Source organism: Eschrichtius robustus, chromosome 1 (genome assembly GCF_028021215.1).
Source record: "Eschrichtius robustus isolate mEscRob2 chromosome 1, mEscRob2.pri, whole genome shotgun sequence".
In the NCBI taxonomy this organism is placed as follows: domain Eukaryota; kingdom Metazoa; phylum Chordata; class Mammalia; order Artiodactyla; family Eschrichtiidae; genus Eschrichtius; species Eschrichtius robustus.
In genome coordinates this window covers 22,201,191-22,224,322 of record NC_090824.1, presented here as the reverse complement: position 1 = coordinate 22,224,322, position 23,132 = coordinate 22,201,191, and the positions used below count along the sequence as shown (strand labels likewise).

General features: G+C 41.6%; 1 protein-coding gene across 2 annotated transcripts in view; it reads left to right on the top strand.

Annotated features, from left to right (window-relative positions):
- The first annotated feature begins 2,623 nt into the window (after positions 1 to 2,623).
- The window catches only part of TSHR (thyroid stimulating hormone receptor), a 154,223-nt gene continuing 133,714 nt past the window's right edge, over positions 2,624 to 23,132 (top strand). For both annotated transcript variants that reach the window (XM_068557754.1, XM_068557822.1), the window contains exon 1: positions 2,624 to 2,793. In XM_068557754.1, the coding sequence (XP_068413855.1) occupies positions 2,624 to 2,793 (170 nt within the window). The remainder of the gene's footprint in view (positions 2,794 to 23,132) is intronic.

The following is a 23,132-nucleotide window of genomic DNA, read 5'->3' as shown; positions in this document are numbered from 1 at the left end:
CATGATGAAAGAATGATTTCCCCCATATGATTAGAAACAAGATGATAACTGTCTTTAATCTTTCTACTCAAAATTGTACTGGAGTTTCTAGCCTGTGCAGCCCAATAAGAAAAAGAAATGAGAAGCATCCAGATTGGAAAAGAAGTAAACAATCTATACTCAGACGATACAACTCATCTATGTGGATAATTGGATGGAATCTACGAAACAGCTTCTAGAACTAATAAGTGAATTTCGTGATATGGCAGCCAAGCTATCAGATAACTGCAGCCCTAGCCGTCATTTTGTTTGCAACCTCATGATAGACCTTAAGCCAGAGCATCCAGCTAGAGCTCTCCCAAATTGCACCACAGAAACTCTGAGGTAGTAAATGTTGTTTTAAGCCAACATTTAACATTTTGGGGTTATTGATTGTGCTGCAACAGATAGCTAATATAGCCATTGCCTATTCATTCATTTAACATTTATTATTTCCTAACTCTGAGCTAGGCACTGTTCTTGGTGTTAGGGATACAGTGGCCCAAAAAAAAAAAAAATAAAGCAAGATTCCTGCTTTCATGGAGCTTATATTTTGATGGGGATGGGAGAGGAGCAAGAGACAGGCAATAAATGAGTAAACTAATTAATAATAATAACCAGAGATAAGTGCTTTGGTGAGGTAATATGATGGGGGGATCGTTACTTGAGAAAGGTTTTCCCAGAAAAACTTAAGATATTTAAACAACAACTTGAATGATGTGATGATCTGGGGACAAATTGTTCCAGGCATAGAGTTCAACAATAGCAAAGGCCCAGAGGTGATAATAAACTTGTCTCTTTCCAGGTCCAGCAAAGCGATGTTAAGGGCCGGATCTTGAAAAACAGGAATCAGCAAACTTGTCTTCTAGGTCAAATCCTGCCCGAGTCCTGTTCCAGTACAGCCTACAAGCTAAGAATGGCTTTTACATTTTTAGAGGGTTGTATGAAAAAGAAGAAGGAGGAGAAGATGTGACAATGATCCTATGTGGCCCACAAAGCCTAAAACATTTAGGTTCTTCACAGGAAAATTTCTTCACAGGAAAAGTTTACAGGCACCCACAGTAGGATTTCATTGGTTGGTATAAAGAATTTATACTTAATTTTCTTTAAAAATTTTTTTTATTTCTTCTTTTTATTGTGGAATAGTATTCCATTGTATGGATGTATGACTCTTTGTTTATCTATTACCTAGTGGAAGAACATTTGGATGATTTCCAGTTTGGGGGGATTATGAACAAAGCCACTACAAAAATTGAAATACACATATTTAAAGTGCACAGTTTGATGGATTTTGGCAAATGTATACATCCACTCATGTCGAGTCTAATCAAGATGTAGAACATTTCTATCAATATAACCGCCATGAGTTCTCTGCTGTCCTTTTCCAGTCAATCTCCCCTAACCATTATTCTGATTTCCTTCACCATAACTTCCCCCCGCCGTCCCAGAAGTTCATATAAATGGAACCATATAGCATGTGAGAAGATGCTATATGATTCTATATGCTCCTTTTACCCAAGAAGAATTAGTAAGCAATGGAAAGCTTTTGAGAGGGAAATTGGCACAATCTGATATTTATTTTAAATTATCTTCTTGGCTACTGTGTGAAGGATGATGAGTAGACAATAGTGTGCCCCTTAAGTATTCTTCTTCTTCCCATCTTCTGGGGGGATATATGGCTCGATAATATTCCTGGCCAGACCAGAATTTACACGTCGACTTCAACTCCGTATCGCAAAGCTGGATTCAAGAGTTCCATTCAAGGCACTCGAACAGTTTCTGCCGTTCCCAGTTCTCCCGGCAGGTGGCGCCAGAGCCCAGTTCCTGCCCTGCCTCGCCGAGTCCGCGCGCTGCAGTGAGAGCCGGACCCCGCCGAACGCCGCCAGACGGCTCCCCGCGGCGATTTCTGCGCTAGTGGCTGCGCGCCCCCAGCGGTCCGGGTTTGCGCTGAAGTTGTGGAGCCGTGAGGATCCCCCGTGGGTGTCGCGCCCCGGCCTCGGCCGCTCCTCGGGCTGGCAAGCCACGTGTGCCCGCCTCCGACCCTCGGCAGAGGCGTCCTAGGCCAGGAGGAGCTGAAGTTCTGCGGCAGCGGCGTCCGCCCCGGGACGGTCCTCTCCGCTGCAACTTTCTCTGGATAGAGGGTGCGTGCGGGTGGATCCCGACAGGCAGCGCTCTGGGGAGGCTACCCACCCATGGGAAGAGGTGGCCCGTTGGGTCTAGAGCCGAGGAAAGGAGGGGGCGTCTAAACTAGGCTTTGGAGGGAAGTAATGGGAGGGGCGCGTGAGGCAGGTTGGAGAGCGGAGGGGACAGCCCGGACCGGCGCTGATTGTCAGGGAACAGACGGAGCGGGTTGAGTGGCTTGGGGCGAGGAAAGTGAAGTAAGTAAGCTTGTTTGGGTGGAGGGTTGCCTAGGGAAACGGAGCACTTCAGAGCCTCTTCTTTCCCCTCTCCAGCCTCCTCTTCGGTGCTGAAGTCACGACCCCATCGATTTCTCCTTCCTCCCACCCCTCCCGCTCTCCTTCAGCCTGAGGGAACCCGAGGCGCAGAGGGCTGAGAATGAGGCGATAGAGGAGGATGGAGACATAGCCTTGGAGCCCCGAGGACAATGAGGCCGACGCCCCTGCTGCAGCTGGCGCTGCTTCTTGTCCTGCCCAGGAGCCTGAGGGGGAAAGGGTGTCCTTCTCCGCCCTGCAAATGCCACCAGGAGGACGACTTCAGAGTCACCTGCAAGGATATCCACCGCATCCCCAGCTTACCGCCCAGTACGCAGACCCTGTGAGTACCTGGGAGAGGAGAGGGGAGGACCCAGGGGCCAAAGTCAGCTGGAAAAGGTGGATGGAAGTGCACAAAAAGAGAGGGTTGAGAGGGTTGTGTGTGCGTGTGTGTGTGTGTGTGTGCGCGGGCGCGCGCAATGAGTAAAAACTCCATCGACCAAACGTGGGATTGCTGCCGCTCGAGTTACTCATAACACAGAAAAAGTTAACGAAATTTTAGTACAAGATGAAAAGTGAGAGTTGTTCTTTCTAAAGAGCTGCTGTTCTGCACTTTGCCTACTCCCAGCCCTGGCTGAATCTTAATTTTACTTAAGATGTAAATAAGATTAATAGCAACTCAAACACGGACCCTTTTGATCTTATTTTGGGTGATGAAAATTGCAAAAAAAAAAAAAAAAAGGGTTTCAACTTTTAATCTTTCTAGATGGGAGATTACCTTAGCAGGTCTCTTGGTTCATCAAAACAGTTGACAAAAATTTAGTCAGGGCTCTTTTAAAAACACAGTCGTCCTTCGGTATGCATGGGGATTGGTTCCAGGACCCCTGTGTACACTAAAATCCGAGGATGCTCAAGTATAGCATTTGCATATCACCTATGCACATCCTCCTGTATACTTTAGATCATCTCTAAATTACTTATAATACCTAATACAATGTAAATGCTATGTAAATAGTTGCCAGTGTGGGGCAAATCCAGGTTATGCTTTTTGGAACCTTCTGGAATTTTGTTCCCCCGAATATTTTCAATCCAGTGTTGGTTGAATCTGCAGATATGAAACCTGCCCAGATGGACAGTCAACTGAATATCCTTTATTCTTTGTCTGAAACTCACTTTGTGTGAAGTATCTGAGTTACTTACTCAAATGTGAGATACCACTGATGTAGTGCATCCAAAAATCTCCTTTGGGATTGGCATGGTAGAGGTATAAAGAGATGAAATTTCATAAAGTACATTTTTATCTGCGTGTTAAATGTTACCAGATTAGAAACTTGATGTTAAATGAGTTTTGTGTACGTCTGTTCCTTAACAGACATTGAAATCAACGATTGAAAGGATAATTGTAAACAAGGGAAGAAGGCTTTCTTGGGTGACTAGAAATAGAACAGTAGGAAAGAATAGTAAGACAATCTGGTTTTACTATTTACTTAACTGGTTAAACCCAGTTAAGGTATGAAAGCTCAGGTTATTAAAGAAAATGTAAAAAAAAAAAAAAAAGAAAATGTAGGTAAATGAAAAGCAATGGTGAAGTTGTATTTAAGATTTCCTCAAGAATTCAGCTCATAGGGACATTCAGCAGTGGGTTATGAACGTTTTGGACACAGGTGTGTATTTCTATGCTGCGATATCTCAGTTTCTTATCTCACCTGGATCAATTATCTCACCTGGATCAATTAGTGCAATAACATCCAGTGATCCAGTGAATAACATTCATTCTCGGGCTTCCCTGGTGGTGCAGTGGTTAAGAATCCTCCTGCCAGTGTGGGGGACGCGGGTTCGAGCCCTGGTCCGGGAAGATCCCACATGCCGCGGAGCAACTAAGCCCGTGTGCCACAACTACTGAGCCTGTGCTCTAGAGCCTGAGAGCCACAACTACTGAGCCTGCGAGCCACAGCTACTGAAGCCTGCATGCTTAGAGCCCGTGCTCCTCAACAAGAGAACCAATGCAGTGAGAAGCCCACGCACCAGAACGAAGAGCAGCCCCCGCTCGCTGCAACTAGAGAAAGCCTGCGTGCACCAACGAAGACCCAATGTAGTCAAAAATTAATTAATTTATTTATTTATTTTAAAAAAACCATTCATTTTCCATGCTGCCACTACAGAATAAAATACGTTCTTATCCTCTTGATTAAACCCCTGCATTGACTCCCCATGTCTCCCATGATAAAACTCTTTTGTACAACCTACAAGATCCTTTAAGACCTAGCCCAGTCTTTCAAACCTCATGGCTCCTACTCTGTCACACTTTGCACTCTTACTGAACAGAATTTCTGGCACTTTCCCCAAAGTTCTTTGCTGTCACAACTAACTGCCTATGCCTTCCCTTCCACATTCTCTTCCCTCTGCCTAAAGCGACTTTTCCCTTTCCTTCATCTGGCTAATGCCTACTCCAAGGTCCAGATTAGGTGTCAACTCCTTCAGGAAGCCTCTCCTGGCCCATGACCCCTAGGCTGGGTGAGCTGCCTTCTCCACAACATTCTGTGCATTAACCCTATCCTAGCCCTTACACACAGCTTTTCTGCAACTTGTTATTTCTTTGAGTGCCTGTCTAAGCAGGACGTGAGCTTCTCTAACACAGGGACCCTGTCATTCAACCCTGGAACTACTTTGATGCTCAAAAAAAAGCTGGTTAGGTGAATGAAAGAACAAACAAATATGCTGGTCTCAGATTGTCTGCTGTGTGTGGGGAGAAAGGAGGCCAGAGACATCACGAGTTCAGAGACTTCTTTAAAGGGAGCAGAACTTCAACAGTCATTGAAGAGAAACGTGGCTCTGGCAGTGGAAGGGAAGTTGGAATCATTCTGTGTATGGTTCCACCAAGTGATGAGGAGACAGGTAATGTCAGAGAAAGCAATGAAATCCGAGTCAGGATACACATCTCTTCCTCCCTCTCTCACTAACTGTGAAATTAGGTGAGATAATTTATGTGGCAGGACCCAAGTCTCCTTCAGGGTAAAAGGGAGGGTTCCATTAGGGTCTTTCTGATGCCTGTGATGCAATGAGAATAGTCTGAGGGAATCCACTGAATCACTGGATAAAGGCAGTAGTGGGGAGACTCTGACCTTGAAAACAGTGGGAAGGTGGGGGGAGGGAGGGCAGGAGGGGAGCTATTCTGAAGAATGAAGTTAACCTGAGATAGAGAAGAGAAAATTGATGAAAAGTATAGGTTAAAGAGCATGCTAATTTGAACGATGACCACAACCCTGGGCAAAAGTAGCAGAATGATTTTCAAATCTTTTGGGGGCAGTAGAACTCTTCTGTGAAAGGAAAGCTTATGAGAGAAGTCAAATATGTAAAGCTAACAATCATACTGTGCTTATTCCTGTTCTCAGTACTTTATACCAACTCACCCATTGAATCTTCACAAAATCCAATCGAGTAGACGATTTTATTACTCTCATTTTATAGATGAGAAAACTGAGGCACAACAGAAGTGAAGCTATTTGCTTAATGTCACACAGCTTGTAAGTGGTACTGCCAGGATGTGAAATACCGCAGAGCTGCACCCTGAACCCCCTGCTTTCAGAGGAAAATGGGTCTCACCCTGCCAGCTCTTCCCCAGTACGGTCGTGAGGCTTTGGAGAAAAAAGTTTGAAAGCTAGTGATGTCCAATAAGCCACAGATAACCTTGGGGACTATTGTCCCTAGAAATACGCAGTAACTCAGAAAATGGGAGGTTAAGAGGAAAATAAAACAAGGAAAGAAAGAAGGAGGGAAAGAAGAAATTGGGAGGGAGGATTGGGACAGAGGGAGGAAAAGAAAGACTATATCTATCGTACAAGGCCTTCCCTGCTGGAGCAAACCAGATCCTTGTCATTAAAAACTCGTTCTGAGCGTTAACCCCTTTTCCAAATACAGATGCTGTTTAACCATTGCCTAGCCATTTTACAAATTACTATGGTGCAATTTTCCCTAACCCTTACCTTCTATCCACATAGTATGGTGCTGAAAGGTAAAGAGATTGCCTCTTTCTTCACCACCCATACACCTGTCACATGGGCTGGGTGGGAGTTATACTGTTTATGGTTCCCACTGAAACAGTGGTTCTGAATCTTTTCTTCTACTTCCCCCCTCCAAATGGGCATGATACACTCTCTTTATAACAGTGGTTCTAACTAGGTGAGAAGTGAGGGAGAGCTGGTATCCCTACTCCCTGGTGGAACATTCTAGAATCTTTGATATACAGGTAGTCTGAAAAAATTGCTCCTTCCAATTGAGAATTACTGATTTAAGGGAACGTTAATGAAGCAAGAAGAATAAAGTTAAAAATTTAAGTTTTCATGTATAATTATACATCATATTACCTTAACACCAAGGATAACAAGATTGACCCATCACTCTCATTCAGAGAGTTGCCATTTGCTACTTCTATGTATAAGAGACCATCCCTTCTCTGAATGAGGAGGTGGATGAGGTTAGACGGCTGTTCTGGATTTGTGTGGATTCTTCCTCAAGAAAGTGCTGCCTTACCTCGCCTTGTCCTTTTAACCCACCTGCTTTTAGTTTTATGATGATGACAATCATTGCCTCCACCCCCTCCATCCCCCGCCTTCCAGGGTCTAGGGCTTCAGTGAAGTAGTGGTTTGTCCATCACGCACTTGTGTGCCTTCAGAAATGTTTCTGAAGGAGTTGTAGCTATTGTTTTCGGGTTCTGGATTTTGCTTCAGTTTTTAGTCATTTGCCTTCTGTATCTGTGTCTCTAATTGATGGCCTGTCCTGGTGTCTTCTAAACTGAAGATGGTAACTCACCATCTTCAGGATTTTTGCCTTATCTGTGTTCTACCTGTGCTATTATTTACTCAATATTTTTAGGTTGACTCACTTCTTTAACTAAAAGAAATCTGTTTAGAAGGCTTATATTGTGACTATAAATGGAAAATTAGCATGCCTTGCTCTAAATAGGAGGTAACTGGAAAACTAAATACAATTAAAACATAAATGTAATTCTATTCTAGCTCGAGACTATTGTCTATGAATGTTCTGAGCCTGAGGCTGCCTTCTCTTTGTCATAAAGGAAGTTTAATAAGTGTTCAAGAAATATCAAAGAGATATCAATCCACCAATCCTTGCTGGTATCAGAAGGATTGAAGGACAATGGAAAAGGGAATCACTTTCTCACTGTGTGATTCAATATTATTTAATGTGAGCATTCCACCTAAAATAATCTCAAGTATCTCCAAATCACACCTGTTTTACACTTAGGGAAATGTGGATTAATTCTACATTTCGCAATTACTTCAGTTACAATTAGCGGTCATAACCTGAATAACATTTGGCTTCAACCTAAAGAGAAGCCCTCTGTTTCAGCACCCACATGCTGCCCAAACATGGACCAATACTTTGTGTCTTATAAAGGCAGCTTCACTTCACACTTCCAGGCTCCGTGATTTATTCTCTGTTATTCTGTGTGAGTATGTGTGTGTGTATATCAGTCAAGGTTTTCATTGGTAAGTAACAGAAAACCCGCTGTGTCTAGCTTAAGGAGAAAAGAAATATTTTGAAAGAATTACATATAATTTACAGAATCATTGTAGAACCAGGCTTTGAAAATAGGCCAAGGCCCACGGCAGGCAGGAAGTTGGAACCACCGCCAACCATCTGGTTGGAACAACTCCATGGACAATACAACGATCACAGCCACTGGGCATCTGTGGTGCTGGGCACCCAGTTGTATAGCTGCTGGACTATCTGTGTGCTGCCATAAGTAATTTCTCAATTGTCCCTGCCTCTTTGAATCACCAGCCAGAGAATGATATCCTATGTGAGAGCATCTGATTATCTGGTGTAGGTTACCTGCTGTGTCCTAGCTGCTGGGGGTAGGAAGAGGGAAGAGGTCTCCCTCTATCATTTTTGGTGTCAGCAGTAGGAGATGCAGAACAGTGTCCTTCTAATATTACACACAATGGGGAATTTCCCACCAAAGAGGGGCCATATGCCCTCCACATGGCTCATCACTTCTTTCATTCTGCAAATGTTTATTAAGCACTGGCTATATTCCAGACACTGTGCTAAGCTCTGGATTTGGTGGAGAACCATGCCAATGTGTCCCTGTCCTCAGGGATCTCACAGTCTAATGTGGAAGCTGAATATTAATCCAATAATCACATAAACGTAATTAGAATTGTGTAAGCGTGCTGAGAGTATACTTGTGGAAATGGGTGGGGGGGGGGGCTAACTTTGGGGTTCAAAGAAGTCTTTGAGCTGTATCCTGAACCAGTAGAATTTGGGTATAAGCGTTTCATGGAGGGTGAGGAAGCATTGTTCCAGGAGATGGAACTGCTCATTTGAAGAACTTTGGAGAATTCTAACTTAAATGCTGAAGGGTTTGATTAATTCACTTGAGACAAAGATATTGATGGGCAACAAAATATGTACTACACATTTTCTTCATAATACAATACAGGTCAAAGTGAATTCTGATGTCAGTGGGGGCAGCTTTTGTGTCCAAAGAAGACTTTTGAGGGTAACTGATTTTAAAAACAAGTATTTGACTCATTAAAGTAATAAATGTAAAACCTAGGGTTTGTTTTCTGAGTTTTCCATGTGTTTATTATTTTATTTGTAAATCTAATTGTAACAATTACTTTAAGGAAGATTTTATAATTTAATAATATCTTAATAAGTACTTTAATAAAATAGTAAGTAGTTTAAATGAATACAAATGTATTCTTTTAAAGCATGTGAATATTTGACAAAACTTTCCAAATACTTGGAAAATTCTAGAAAGTCTATTTAATTAAACTTTATAAGTACCGGGAATCCTAAGTTTTTGGACATCCCAGTGCTCTTTATGGGGCAGGAGAATAAAGTGGTTAAGAGCCCGCTCTCTGGAGTGAGGTCATCTGGGGTGAATGGCTTGCTGTACTGTTTCCTAGGTATGCTTTTGAGAATGTAGGAGAGAAAAAAATTTCCCCCTACCCTTCTAAGTTCTCGGCTGGGGCCTCTGTAACAGTAACAGATTAACAAAAGAAAAGCATACAAATTTGTTTACTATAAGTTTTACATGACATGACACAGAGCTTTCATAAGGAAATGAAGACCCCAAGAAGCTATTGTACCTGAGCGTCTTTATGCTGGTTTTGATGAAGCGTGGCGAGCCATGGAACAATATGACAAGACAAAAAAGGGTGTGAGCTAAGTGTAATAAAGGGGCAAACAGCAAAGTCTGTTCATTCAGGTTCCTCTTGCCTTCCCTCTGTCTGTGGAGATACGGATGCTCCTTCCCTCCGGGTATAGGGAGGGCACCTCTCACAAGAGGGTCTTGTGACCTGCTTTTGGGGAAGGTCAGAAAGTCCTCCCTGCACATGCTGTTTCTCAAATTCCTTAAAATACTCACTATGCCAAAGTTCTGTATTTGGGGGTAGCCTGTCCTAAACCCCATCAGGAACACTGCCTGATTGTTCTGTGCCTCAGTTTCTTCATCTATAAAATAAGGATAAAAATAGTACCTGCCTCATTGGATTGCTGGGAGGTGTGAATGACCTAACACTGTTAAAGAATAATTTTCAAAGGCAGGTAAAATTATGACTCTCCTACAGCTGTAAATTGAACACATTGAAGATTGTATTTAACTCACTGCAGCGTATTAGTTTCCTGAGACTGCCATAACAGAGTATCACAAACTGAGGAGCTTACCATAACAGAAATGTATTCTCTCATGGTTCTGGAAGCTAAGTAAGAAATCAAGGTGTTAACACGGCTATGTTCCTCTGAAAGCTCTAGGGAAGAATCCTTCCTGCCTTTTCCAGCTCCTGATGGCCATGGGAATCCTTGGTGTTCCTTGGCTTGTAGCTGCAGGATGCCAATCTCTGTCTCTTTATTGATGTGGCCTTCTCTCTGTGTGTCTTTGTCTCTGTGTGTCCTTTCCTCATCTTATCACAATCCCAGTCATTGGGTTTAGGGCTCACCCTACTCCAGGATGACCTCAGCTTAACTAATTATATCTACAGACACACTATTTCCAAATAAGGTCACATACTCAGGTTCCAGGTAGACATGAGTTTTGCGGGGACACTAGTCAACCCACTACAAGGAGAAAACTGGTAAGATGTTGCAATCAGCTTAAAGGAGAGTCCACAAAATCAGCACTTTTATAGATGTGGAATACCGAAGTGAACATGCTGATGGAGGCAAAACTAACTTCTTTCGTGTGGGGAAGAGTGGGCAGAGTCAACTGAAGCTCTCACAAGACAGAATTTGCGTGTCCGCAGACAAAATTGTTTTGCCTTGTTGTCAGTCGTCTACAACCTACAGAGCTGTAAAGTAGCTCTTGTTGAATCAGACTCAATCTTGGAAGAATGTGCTCCAAATCAATGCATAGTTTTCCACTGAAGCACGATTTTGCCCCTACAATGTGTATAAAATTCTTAGAACAGTTACTGGCTCACGGTAGACATTTACAAGTAAACGCAGTAAAAAATAACTTTCTTTTCAACTTAAATCACAGGTTGAAATAAATTACTCAATTATTCATTTTAAATTGGAGTTGCAAGGGCAATCTGTTAGATATTCCAACAGGCCAAGTTTAAATAAGACAAAGACCAAACATACCAAATATGTATTGACTATTCTTAAACTCAACACAAACATATTGATACTGTGGATCTGATTTAGCCTCTCATTTCTATTCTTAATTCTACAATTTCCCAGGCTAAAAGATGTCTATCCAGTAAGCAAGTTGGTCTTCCTCCTCTAACGAACTCTGGTTTTTAAGGAACCATCCACAGGCTTCCAAAGTTCATTGTAATTAGGGTTGCCCTATCTGAAAGGAACCTTCTCTTGCACCTGTTGTCCAGGTGTAATTAATAGCATTCCTTTCATTCTCAAAGGTGTCCCCATCTGGAGGATAAATTACTAATAGAACATAAAGTCTAGAGGCCCGTAGGACATATGGGGACATTCTTAGCCTTGTTTATTGTCACCGTAACTGGGAGACAATAACTTAAAATGGATTGGTCTCTCAATACCCCCTCAAAATCTGCAGTCCTCACATAGTTAGGTAGCTAACTTCCTTCACTGCTTCAGTTGATTTTGTGTTTCTTTGGCTCTCTTAAGATACTGAAAGTGTCTTCCCTTCTTGCTTACTGTAGGAGCCTCCGAACCTGTCCTGTCTTCCACCCCTGCCCTCCACAGTCTGTTCACACAGCAGCCAAAGAGAGCTTTTAAGATGTAGGTCAGGTCATGTCCCTCCTCTACTCAGGAACTTCCAGCAGGGTTCCTAGTTATCTCAAGATAAAAACCAAAGTCCTTACAGTTTTGGCCCAAAAGGCCCTATGTGATTCAGACCTTCTTTACTTTTCCAATTTTATTTCTTATTACTTTCACTTGTAATCCAGCTTTCACTCCATTGGCCTCCTTGTTGTTCCTCACATTTGTCAGGATTTACACATTTGGCCCTTCCCTGCGTCTCAAACATTATTTTCCCAGGCATCCCCATGGTTAATTCCTGCACCTCCTTCAAGTTTCTGTTCAGATGTTACCTTCTCAATAAGGCTTTCCTAATCACTCCATTTAAAATTTAACACTCCTGCTTTAAAACATTTTTTAATCCATAGCACTTGTCACCTTCCAGTGTCTAAGTAATTTGCTTGTTTTTATGTTTCTTGTTTATGTCTTTCTCCACAAGAATATAATCTCCACAAGGGCAAGGTTTTTGTTTTGTTTGTTGTTGTTGTTGTTATTGTTTGTTTTGTTCAGTTATGTATCCCCAGTGTCCAGAAAAGGCCTGGTATATAATCGATAGTCAGTATTTGTTTAATAGATGAACAAACGCATGAATGAATGTCTCCAGAGGCACTCTAATGTTATCCCATTGGGTTCTTTGCACCCTTTTATAATTCTTTTTCAGAGTCCTTTAGTTTTATTGCCCTGTTAAGATGGATGGAATTCTGCTTTGTTTCGTATTTTTCCTGGCTATCTGGGACACTAGTTCTTTAGATACTGAAGTGACATCCACATCTCTCATTGTTTGTTCATATTACTAAAGACCTGTTGATGATGATCCTTTGAACTGCCACCCCCAAGAAATTAACTCCCCCAGTGCTTTCTAAACTTCCCAAATGTAGGGCTCCTCAGCAAGAGGAAGTGGAGCAGGGCCCCTGGGATAGCTGGGACACTCAGAAGGAATCCAGGGCAAGCAGGACATTCCTTTGAAGTCTTTGGTTTATTTTTTAAATTTAACTTCCAAAAAATTACTAAAAATTTAAATTCTTTTCCATCACGTATTTGTTTTTAATGTGGCTTCTTGTATACCTTCCCGGAGTTATTTCCTTGTACCTTCAGGTTAATGCATCTCTGTATTTGAATATCCCCATCACTTGATCCACAGAAGTGCCTTGATGCATGGAATGGCAGGCACTGAAGGAGGCCAGTGAGTAAGTAGTTTGGGAGGCAGTGCTGTGTGTAAGAGCTCCATGATCAGACCAGCTCTGCAGAGGCCAAGCCTATTCAGTCCTGTTCTCAGACACCTGGGTCCAGAATGGCTGGTTATGTCACCTGTCCCTGGGTCTAAGTCTGTCTTCTTATATCAGCTCTGATAAAGTAGTAGACATAGAAAACAAATTCACAATACTTAAAGTGTATTGTTAAATGAGTGAACTTTACCTGAATTTATCAGTCAATTAATCGAAATAGCTTTTTCCCCTCCAGAGCTGAGAAATTAAAATGATCTATTTGATTATTTTAATGTTTCTTGGTTGTACAAGGTATGTTTTTTACCCTTCAGATTAAGATTTATTTCCAGAGAAAACCATAATTCAAAAAAACACATGCACACCAATGTTCATAGCAGCACTATCTACAATAGCCAGGACATGGAAGCAACCTAAATATCCATCAACAGAGGAATGGATAAAGAAGATGTGGTACACATATACAATGGAATATTACTCGGCCATAAAAGGGAACGAAATTGGGTCATTTGTAGAGACGTGGATGGACCTAGAGAGTGTCATACAGAGTGAAATAAGTCATAAAGAGAAAAGCAAATATCGTATAATAACACGTATATGTGGAATCTAGAAAAATGGTATAGATGATCTTATTTGCAAAGCAGAAATAGAGACACAGATGTAGAGAACAAATGTATGGATACCAAGGGGGAAAGGGGTGGGGTGGGAGGAATTGGGAGACTGGGATTGACACATATACATTATTGATACTATGTATAAAATAGACAACTGATGGGAACATACTGTATAGCACAGGGAACTCTACCTGATGCACTGTGGTAACCTAAATGGGAGGGAAGTCCAAAAGGGAGGGAATATCTATATGTGTATGGCTGATTCATTTTATTGTGCAGTGGAGGCTAACACAACATTGTAAAGCAACCATACTCCAATAAAAATTAAAAAAAAAAAAAAAGATTTATTAACCAGAGGTTCATGGGCTTCCTAGGGGTCTGTGGTTGGCCTCCTGGGAATCTGTGATAATGTAAAAATTTGTATACAAGAACATTAGGGCATTGCTGAGAGAGTTTATAATTCTTCTCAGATTTTTCAATGAAAATCTTTGGAGGTTTCTTGACCTCCAAAGAAATTCTGTTTTGGCATAATTTGGCATTTTTGTGTAACTGTAAGTATACATTTGGTATCACCTATAATTCTTTTTATTATAAACATTTTTATTTTACTACAAAGAATGCTAAAACATATATTTAAACAAAAAAAAAAAACTTCTTGGTCTTTGAATGTGATATATTTTCTCCTGAATACATTAGTATGGTTATTTTTTTATGCCTCACACTTAGCCTGTCCTTTGAATAGGCTCGTCACACAGAAGTTCACTGAATGTGGCTATTCTTCAAGCCAATAGTTTAAAAACAGATTTTACAAGCGTCTAATGCCTCATGTCTGACATTAACTCCTCCACACTGACCCTGTTTCCATTTTCACTGAAGCTGGTCAGTGTGCTTCATTACTCTTTAGCCCTTCATTCCTGCAATTAAAAAATCATTGAAGAAAATTTCAAGTATGGGCAAAATGGTCCCATTTGTTCAAAGCTACAAATTGGATTTTAAAGGGTTCCATTTAGATGTCAGACACTACTTACTTTGCTTCATTCTTGTATGAATCCTTAAGATCATTTAGGGTGTTCTGGAAATGTTCAAAACAGATTCTTTTCTTAAAATTACAGAGCAGGCATTTGTGATTTTTAAAGCATCTTATAAATATTACTCTCTTAACATAGTGACATGTAAATATGGCATAGGTTTTGCACCATAACAATAGTCCAGAAATTCAAAAATTCCATCATCATCTTAACTAAACTCCCCACACCCCTTTTGCACCTGGGAAGAGCTCACTGTGTCCCAGTTTTTCTTTCAAAAACACAATCTCTGTATTTATATGATACATGAAGCTCTTGGCTTACATTTTGCAAGCATTAGCTTAATTTTACCCACACCCGTGTGTTATCGTAATTACTCAACTCCAGTTAGAGGATTGAAATTGTCTCTTCTTATTGCCAGGTCACTTTATATTTTGTTATTTCAATCTTTTTTGTGAGCTGGGAAACTAGAAGGCTAACTTTGGGTGAAGGATGTGGACTTGAGAATAAATAGGCTCTAAAGGGAGGGTGTCAGTGAGGGGCTTTCCTGTGACAGAGTCCTTAGTGGGCTGGGTGACTGCTCTGTTTCCTTCTCAACACCTTTTTCAGTTATTTCTGGCTTCGTGGCCATGGTCCAGAGATTTGAGATGACCAGAAATCTTACCTCTAGATAGATGGCATTTTGTTCTAGTTAGTTATTCTTCCTTCCTTTCTTCTTTCTTTTTTTAATAAATATTCATTGATCACCTATTAAATGCAAATACCATTCTAGGCATTGGAGATATATAATAAATGACCTCCTTGACCTTACATTCTAGCAGGGGAAATAGCCACCGAAAATAAATTAATAAATAAATAAGGAAAACACATGGAATGTGATAAGTATAATGGAGAAGAATAAAGGAAGGGGGAGAAGGAATGCCGGAAGTTGCATTTTAAATGGTCAGAGAAGGCCCCACTGAGAAGGTGACATTTGGATAAAGACCTGAAGGATCTAAAAAAACTAAGCCAGGCTGGTGTCTGGGTGGGGGGGATTCTGAGTAAATGCAAAGACCCAGAGTCGGAGGGACAGGAGAAGAACACGCATAGTATGTTTAAGAAGTAACAAGAAAAGAAATGTAGCTGGAGCAGAAAGAATTGTTGGAAATGAGATCAGATCAGTTATAGATCATGTTTACTTTATAGATCATTATAAGGTATTTGTGTGTGTGTGTGTGTGTGTAAAAAATAAATAAATATTTATTTGTTTGTTTTCGGAATGAGATAAGAAGCTAGTAAGGATTTTTAATCACCCCCCCACACAAGAAAAATCGCATTAAAAAAATACCCCCCATAGGTCAGGGTGTTAACTCACCAACCTTCCGGGTTTCTTATGCCTGGATGATAAAAGAGTTTCCGGATATTAACAGAAAAGCCCCGGGGTGGAAAGTGAGAGGAGCAGGATGCAGGGCTGAGATGCAGCACAGTCAGGGTGCACCTGGGTGAAGCCAGCTGGCTTCTGCATGAACCGGTGGCTGCGGAATGGCTAGAATAGGAGACACGTAAGGCTGAGAGGATCTCAACTGAGGTATAAGAGATCTCCAACGTAGTTCACTCTTAGCACCACTCAGAACCTGCCCAAGATTTCCATTATATCCTGCTCCCATACGAAAATACGTGACCTGCAGTTTTGTACGAATGATATGCCCTTCCTTCTTTCCTGAGAGAGAGGAGGATACAAGTCCAATCTGCCACTCCCTTCAAGATGCAATCTTTGCAAAGACATAACGCAGGAGAGTTTCTGACATGAGCTAAAGTCTTCTCTGTTGTGTTTGATCCCAAGTTTGTAATTGATAGTTATCATCTCTCTGCAACTCCAATTCTAGATTTCTTTCTCCTTCGGACACCACTTTGACTGGCTGGGGTGATTGCCTAGTGGTAGGACCCAGACTTGCACCTCCAAGTGTTCCAAACCCTTAGTTGCCTTGCCCTTTTCAACTATAGTCGCCCCATTTTCTCATTCACCATTATCACTGGCCACAGAAGAACCAAGGTACGTCCCAGTGAAATTCCTGGGTTCTAGACATACTCCTTGCAGCTGCTGATGTGTAGCAACCACCCCAGCTCCTCCCAGTTCTATTAGTCCCATCAGTAGATAAACGCCTTTATTTTCCTATTCATCCACTGGTACAAGAAGCCCAAATGACCAGGTGGTTATTATAGCATCAGGCCCCCTGTGTTTTACTTTGTGGAAGTAATCTGTCCATCCAGGAACTAGGACCTCTAATCTGGCAGGAGTTGAGAAGTTCAAATTCTGGAAGTAGGTCACTGTGGTGATGGTGAGAAGGGCCAATCCTACTAACTCCCCTAGGTCCTCAGACCCAGGTATTCTAGCTGTAAAGAACATAATAACATACAATGGCTATTGGTTCAGTGTGTATACTTCATTAGATCAGATCCCCAACCCTGCAGGACTTAGTCTCCAAGTTGGAACCTTAGCTGAGCCTTTAATGGGTCAGTCCCTCATTTTATTAGGCAGTCTGCTTCTGCACGATGAGGTACATGGTAGGACTAGTGGATATGGCGGTCATGCACCCTTTGTTGTGCCTTCTCTGCGATGAAATGTGTCTCTTGGTTGAGTGTTGTATCGCACTGTTGCACAAGTCGCTTGTTGCGGTACTGTGCAGGATTTCCTACTGGTAGATCAAGCATTTTATGAGCCCTTGAAGAGTGGTTCTGGTGGACGTGTTGAGGTCAGGGAAGGCAAACTGAAATCTAAAGTAAAAATTCTTTTTAAAATGAATCACTATTTTCTACAGGGTGGAAAGGGTCCAGTGTAACCAAACTGCCACCAAATGGCTGGCTGTTTTCTGGGGAAATTTACCTTATCAAGGTTGCAGCATAGGGTTCTGCTGTTGGCAGGTCGGGCTTTTACAGAGGCAGTATCTTGACTAGCTTTGATGAAAAGGAGCCCATGTTTGGCTTCAGTCCCTGTCACCATGGCCATTTCATTCATGCTCACTCACCATAGAATGGGGCATCTTGTCCACCTGGTTGTTGAACATCACCTCTAGGGTGGCATTGTAGAAATTTCCGTAGGGTGATCCAGCCTCCCTTTCAATCAATAGACTCCTGGTCTCAGAGATATTAAAGTTTTTTTCCAAAAATGTGCATCTTAAATTAATGAAATAGAGCACCTCTTGAGGTAGTTCAAGCAGTATTAGAGTGAAGAATTTGCCATAATGGTAATTTTTAGGGTTAAATTAATGCCTTGATGCCAGAAAACTTGAGTTTCAAAAACATCTAGTTCTTCAGAGTGTTTGGATTTCTGAAAATTGCCATGATTTTTATCTACTATGGTTTATTAATCCAAGTTACTTTTATTACATCATAACAGTTTGAGCAATAATAGGAATTAAATGAGTTTTGTGTTCTGCCTTATAAAGCCTATCACTGTTAACGTTATTTTCTTTTGCTGAATTATGTTCTGTGTGTGAACTCTGTGTCCAGCCCCATGCTATGTGTTTTCACATATGATATTTCACTTAGGACTCATGGTAGCTCTGTGAGGTAGATGTTTGACTCAGATGAGGAATCTGAGACCTAGAAATGTCACCTCTCTTATCTTTTATGTCACGAGTTTAAGTGAAAGGGTATTCGAACTTAGGTGTCCTAACTCTAAATCCAAGGCTCTCTCTACTATTCAGTAGTTCTCTTCCTAAATAACTCCCCACTGCCCTCTCTTAATTGATGTGAAATTCATACAGTGCACCATTGAGTAGTATTTAGTACATTCATAGTGTTGTACAGCCATCACGTCTAGTTCCAAACTCTTTTCATCATCTCTAACGGAGATCCTGTGCTGATTAAGCAGTCTCTCCCCATTCCCCCTCTCCACACAGCCCCTGGCAACCATTAATCTGCTTTCTGTCTCTATGGATTTACCTTTTCTAGACATTTTATATAAATGGAATCATACATATGTGACCTTTGTGTCTGGCTGCTTTTACTTCATGTTTTCAGATTTCATCCACGTTGTAGGGATAGAAAGAATGTGGGTGATCAGACGAGTGGCCCAGTGCAAAAGGAGATGTAAAAGGCCAAGCTTTGTTTACTTTCAAGATTTTTCATAACAGGTTCATTTCTAACACACCTGTATAAAAAGGACCCCCATCCTTGTCTAAACGCCTTACACCTTAGATATAATAATCTGAACACCAAAAATGTCCATACTTATTCTCAGAGGCTGAGAGCTACAAAATGACTTTTCCATGTCAAAAGGTTTTAAGAATACCCATCTTGTGAGGGAGAGTGTTTCTAGCCGGTTGGCTGAGGAACACCAAGCTCTTATCCCTTCTGGATCCCACGGCAATCTTAGTCAACACTTCTACAAAGAGGTGACTTAATAGCAATGCATGAGCCATTATCCATAACTCTTACCCTTTTAAGAGCCAATATTTATGTAAAGGACTTCCCTCTGTTATAGGGAAGCTGCAGAACTCAAACAGTATCCCATTTGTAATGGTGTTTCTTTTAATAATATTTTCCATCTCCATTAAAAATTTTTAACCAATATGCCAATAAAGAAAATTTGCTAAGAATAAAAAAAGGTTAAATGAGAGAAGTAGATTATTCTTCCCCTTATGTTTACCAGAGTTTACTTCTCAGCTATTTCTTCCCAACCTGCTCTGGACTTGGAGGCAGAAGCTGTATGGTCAAACCCTAGCTCTCCATCAACTCACTGTGTGGAAGACTCTATTTGCTCAATTCACAAGATGAACAAGCTAGTAAGCTGTGCTATACCCACATCATGGAATGGTTATGAGGATCACGTGTGGTTATGCTAGTAGCGTGTACGTGAAATACCTGATGAACCAGAATAAAGCCTTGATCACAGGTTAACTGTTATCACTAATGCAGTAGTGGGTCTGAGAGCCTGTGAGATCTGGCCTGATTTAACCCTTGATGTGGGTATTATATTGACTCGGGGGGGTCAAGCTTCCATGCAGGGACCATTCAGCAGCTGTTTGGCTTGAGGGTTGTACAGCTTTATTAAGAAGAGCAAACACTTGTCCACTGTGCAAAAGGGACAGTTTAAAGATTTACAAGATTTCTTATCTTCTTCCCGAGATATTCATGCCCAAGGGGTTACTGTTAGTAGGGTAAAGTGACCGAAATTCTAGCTGGGAGGGTCTCTGTCCCAATAAGGTCCATAAATCTCTAGGAAGGGTTTATCTGTTCTGTGTCAGAGTTTGGCTGAAAGGCTTGTTAGTATTTCCAGACTCTCCAGATGCCCCTATTTAATGCTTGGCTGGCCTTATGTAGCATAACCAAGTTGCCATTTCAAAACCATCCTCAATCCCTGGAATCTAAAACAACAAAGCCAGAATCTCTGAAATGTGCTCTACGAAGCATGAAAGAATCCATTAAGGTTCTGTCTGATTCAGTTCTATGTGACAATAGAAGTTCTAATGCATTTATGAAGAATTCCTTCTACTCTTAAGAAACTGGGCACTTTACAGAAAGTATGTTATCTCGTGACCAAAAAAAAAAAAAAAAATAGAGTGACTTGGAGGGGCTATGCTTTCTTTTTATATTATATCCAATGTCTTCAGTTTCAATAGCAACAAAGTAGGGAGGGAAATATTGTGGTTAAAGCCATGTCAGCTAAAAGTCATAGTGAAGAGTAGAGGATGGAAGTTTCTGGAGCAATAAGTAAATGATTATATGACTATGTGACAGGACTCTATATAGTAAGAGTGGTAAATAGAAATGGAGGTCATAAATCAGGAGACCTTCAATAAGTCATGAACATTTTAGCAAGGTACTTAATCTTTCTGTGTCTCACTTTTTGTATCTGTTAAATGAACACTAAGGAATGGCTCTGTCCTACCTCGGAGAACTGATGGGTAGGCCAGGGAAGTAACTGTTCAAGTGTAGAAGGGGCTCTTCATTATTCAAGGACAATCTTTCTCATTCAGCAGAGTAAGAATATGGGGGGTTATGCTTTATCAAATATTTTGAGGAACATAGATGTATCATATAGGGATTTTGAGGGGATTAGACTGTAAAAACAAAGCAACAACAACTAAATACTTAATTTAAAAGCATCCATGGGCTTCCCTAGTGGCGCAGTGGTTGAGAATCTGCCTGCCACTGCAGGGGACACAGGTTCGAGCCCTGGTCTGGGAAGATCCCACATGCCGCGGAGCAACTGGGCCCGTGAGCCACAACTACTGAGCCTGCGCGTCTGGAGCCTGTGCTCCGCAACAAGAGAGCCCACGATAGTGAGAGGCCCGCGCACCGCGATGAAGAGTGGCCCCCGCTTGCCGCAACTAGAGAAAGCCCTCGCACAAAAACAAAGACCCAACACAGCCAAAAATAAAATAAATAATTAATTAATTAATTTTAAAAAAAAGCATCCATCCTTTCCTCCTCCACTCTTACAATAATGGAAGAGGAGTCTCTCCACTTGTGTCCACGCTCCCTGGTCTCTTCACCCTAGACTTTTTTTCCTCTCTCTTTCTCTCCCAGATCCTTTCCACTGCTCTCCAAACACACTCAAGTCTCTGTCTTCTAAAAAACATCTCTCTGTAGTTCTCACATCTTAGTCCATCTACCACTCCTACTTCCCTGCCTTCTTCCCTTCACAGCTAAATATTCATAAAGAGTTTTCTCAAGTTGCTCTCTTGATGTTTTTACTTCCTATTCATTCTTTAGCTTAGTGCAGTCTGGCTTCTGCCCCCATCACTCAATTGAAAAATCTCTTTTCCGAAGTGACTAATAATCTATGTTGCAAAATTCAGTGGACATTTTTAGAAACTTTCCTGGATTGAACCTTTTGTAGCAGTGATGACCATCTCCCTTGGATTCCTCCACTTTACACTCTGATTGCCTGGTGCCTCGAAGTGGCTCTCTGATCATCACCTAAGGTAGGGCTACTATTGCACAATGAGGGCAGATACTGAGATATTGAGCCAGTTAGGAATGTCAGCTGCACTCCTACAGCTTAATAGCAAGTGCTTTCTTGAACGGAGTGCTCACCTCCACAACTGGATCTCAGTTGGTCTCAGGATCACAATTGGTATTTATCGTCTCTCTCTTCCACTGTCCATTCTAAATTCCCCTCACACTCAGCTTTCACCTCAGCTGGTCTTGATGACTTATCTAGTTGCCTGATCCAAGCTCTCATTCCTGAGGGGTTTGAGCCCATGGTAACTATACCCTTCTCAAGTCAACGTTGCTGTCCGTGTCCATTTTAGTCATAATGGAACAAGTACTTCAATATGCCCAAATGGATCAGCTGAATTCCACACATATTCCCTTCTGCTTTCATTGTGGAACAGCAGCCCTTCCCCTTCCCACTGATCCAGATCAGTTACTCTTGCCAAGATATTAACTCCTCCTGTAGTCTGCTGATTCCCTGGACATAAGGAGTCCAAAATGCCTAGGTGGCAGTCATAGTTTAAAGTTCCCTGCAGAGCCTAGAATTGTAGGGATGGGAAACACAAAGATCCTTAGTGGGTCATTGGATATAAAGGCAACTGAGGCTACTCCTGCTTCGGCTGCTTGGTTCCCAGGCCCATTTTTCTTCCTAATGGATCAAACGTCCAAATAGAGGTTTGTGATTCAATGTGTAACCTGCATAATGGTATCCTATCACGGTGGAGTATTGCCTACAAGTTGTGCCTGTTGCAGGCTATTCCATTGCTCGGTGAAATCAATTGCTTCTGGATTATATGGTACTTGATATGACCAGTGGATCCCCTGATATGGACTCACCTCCCTATCTCCTTCTCTGTGAAGTAGGTCTCATCGTCAGATGCTCTATCGTATGAGATTCTATGCCTGTGGATCAGACGCTTTGAAATCTCTCAGATAGTGGTGCTGGTCGAGGCTCTAGAGGCAGGAAAGGTGAACAGTTACTGATAATGTCTACTATTATGACAATAAACCACTGGCCCTTCTAGGAAGAAAGGGCTCAATGTGGTCAACTTGTCACCAAGCAGCCATGTGGTGCTATCAAGTAATAGCGCCACATTGATTTCTGTTGCCAACTAGCTGGACTTTCAATGGTGATAGTGGCCAGATCAGCCTTGATAAGTGGGGTGGGGTGGGGTCTATGGTATTGGCGTGTAGTCTCCACTCTGTTAATGTTCCATTTATTCTAGTTCTGGGGTGGCCAATGATGAAGGCTGGCTACTGTCAATTGATCAAGTGATTTTGTCTTGGTTATTTCAATGTTTCTTCTATGATAGCTGCTTTCTGACGGTCATTAATATATGATACATAGGTCTTCACATTTTGCACCCTTTCTCATATATTCACTCATTCTCCTCCATCTAGGCCAAACTTTTTCCCTTCAACCTTCTCATCTTTGTCTTTTCCTTTCTTTTCTTTTCTTTTCCTTTCTTGTTTCTTTTCTTTTCCTTTCCTTTCTTTTCTTTTCCTTTTTCTTTTTTTTTCTTTCCTTTCCTTTCTTTTCTTTTCCTTTCTTTTCCTTTCTTTTCTTTTCCTTTCATTTCTTTTCTTTTCTTTTCCCTTCTTTTCTTTTCTTTTCTTTTCTTCCCCCTCCCCTCCCCCTCCTCTTCTTTT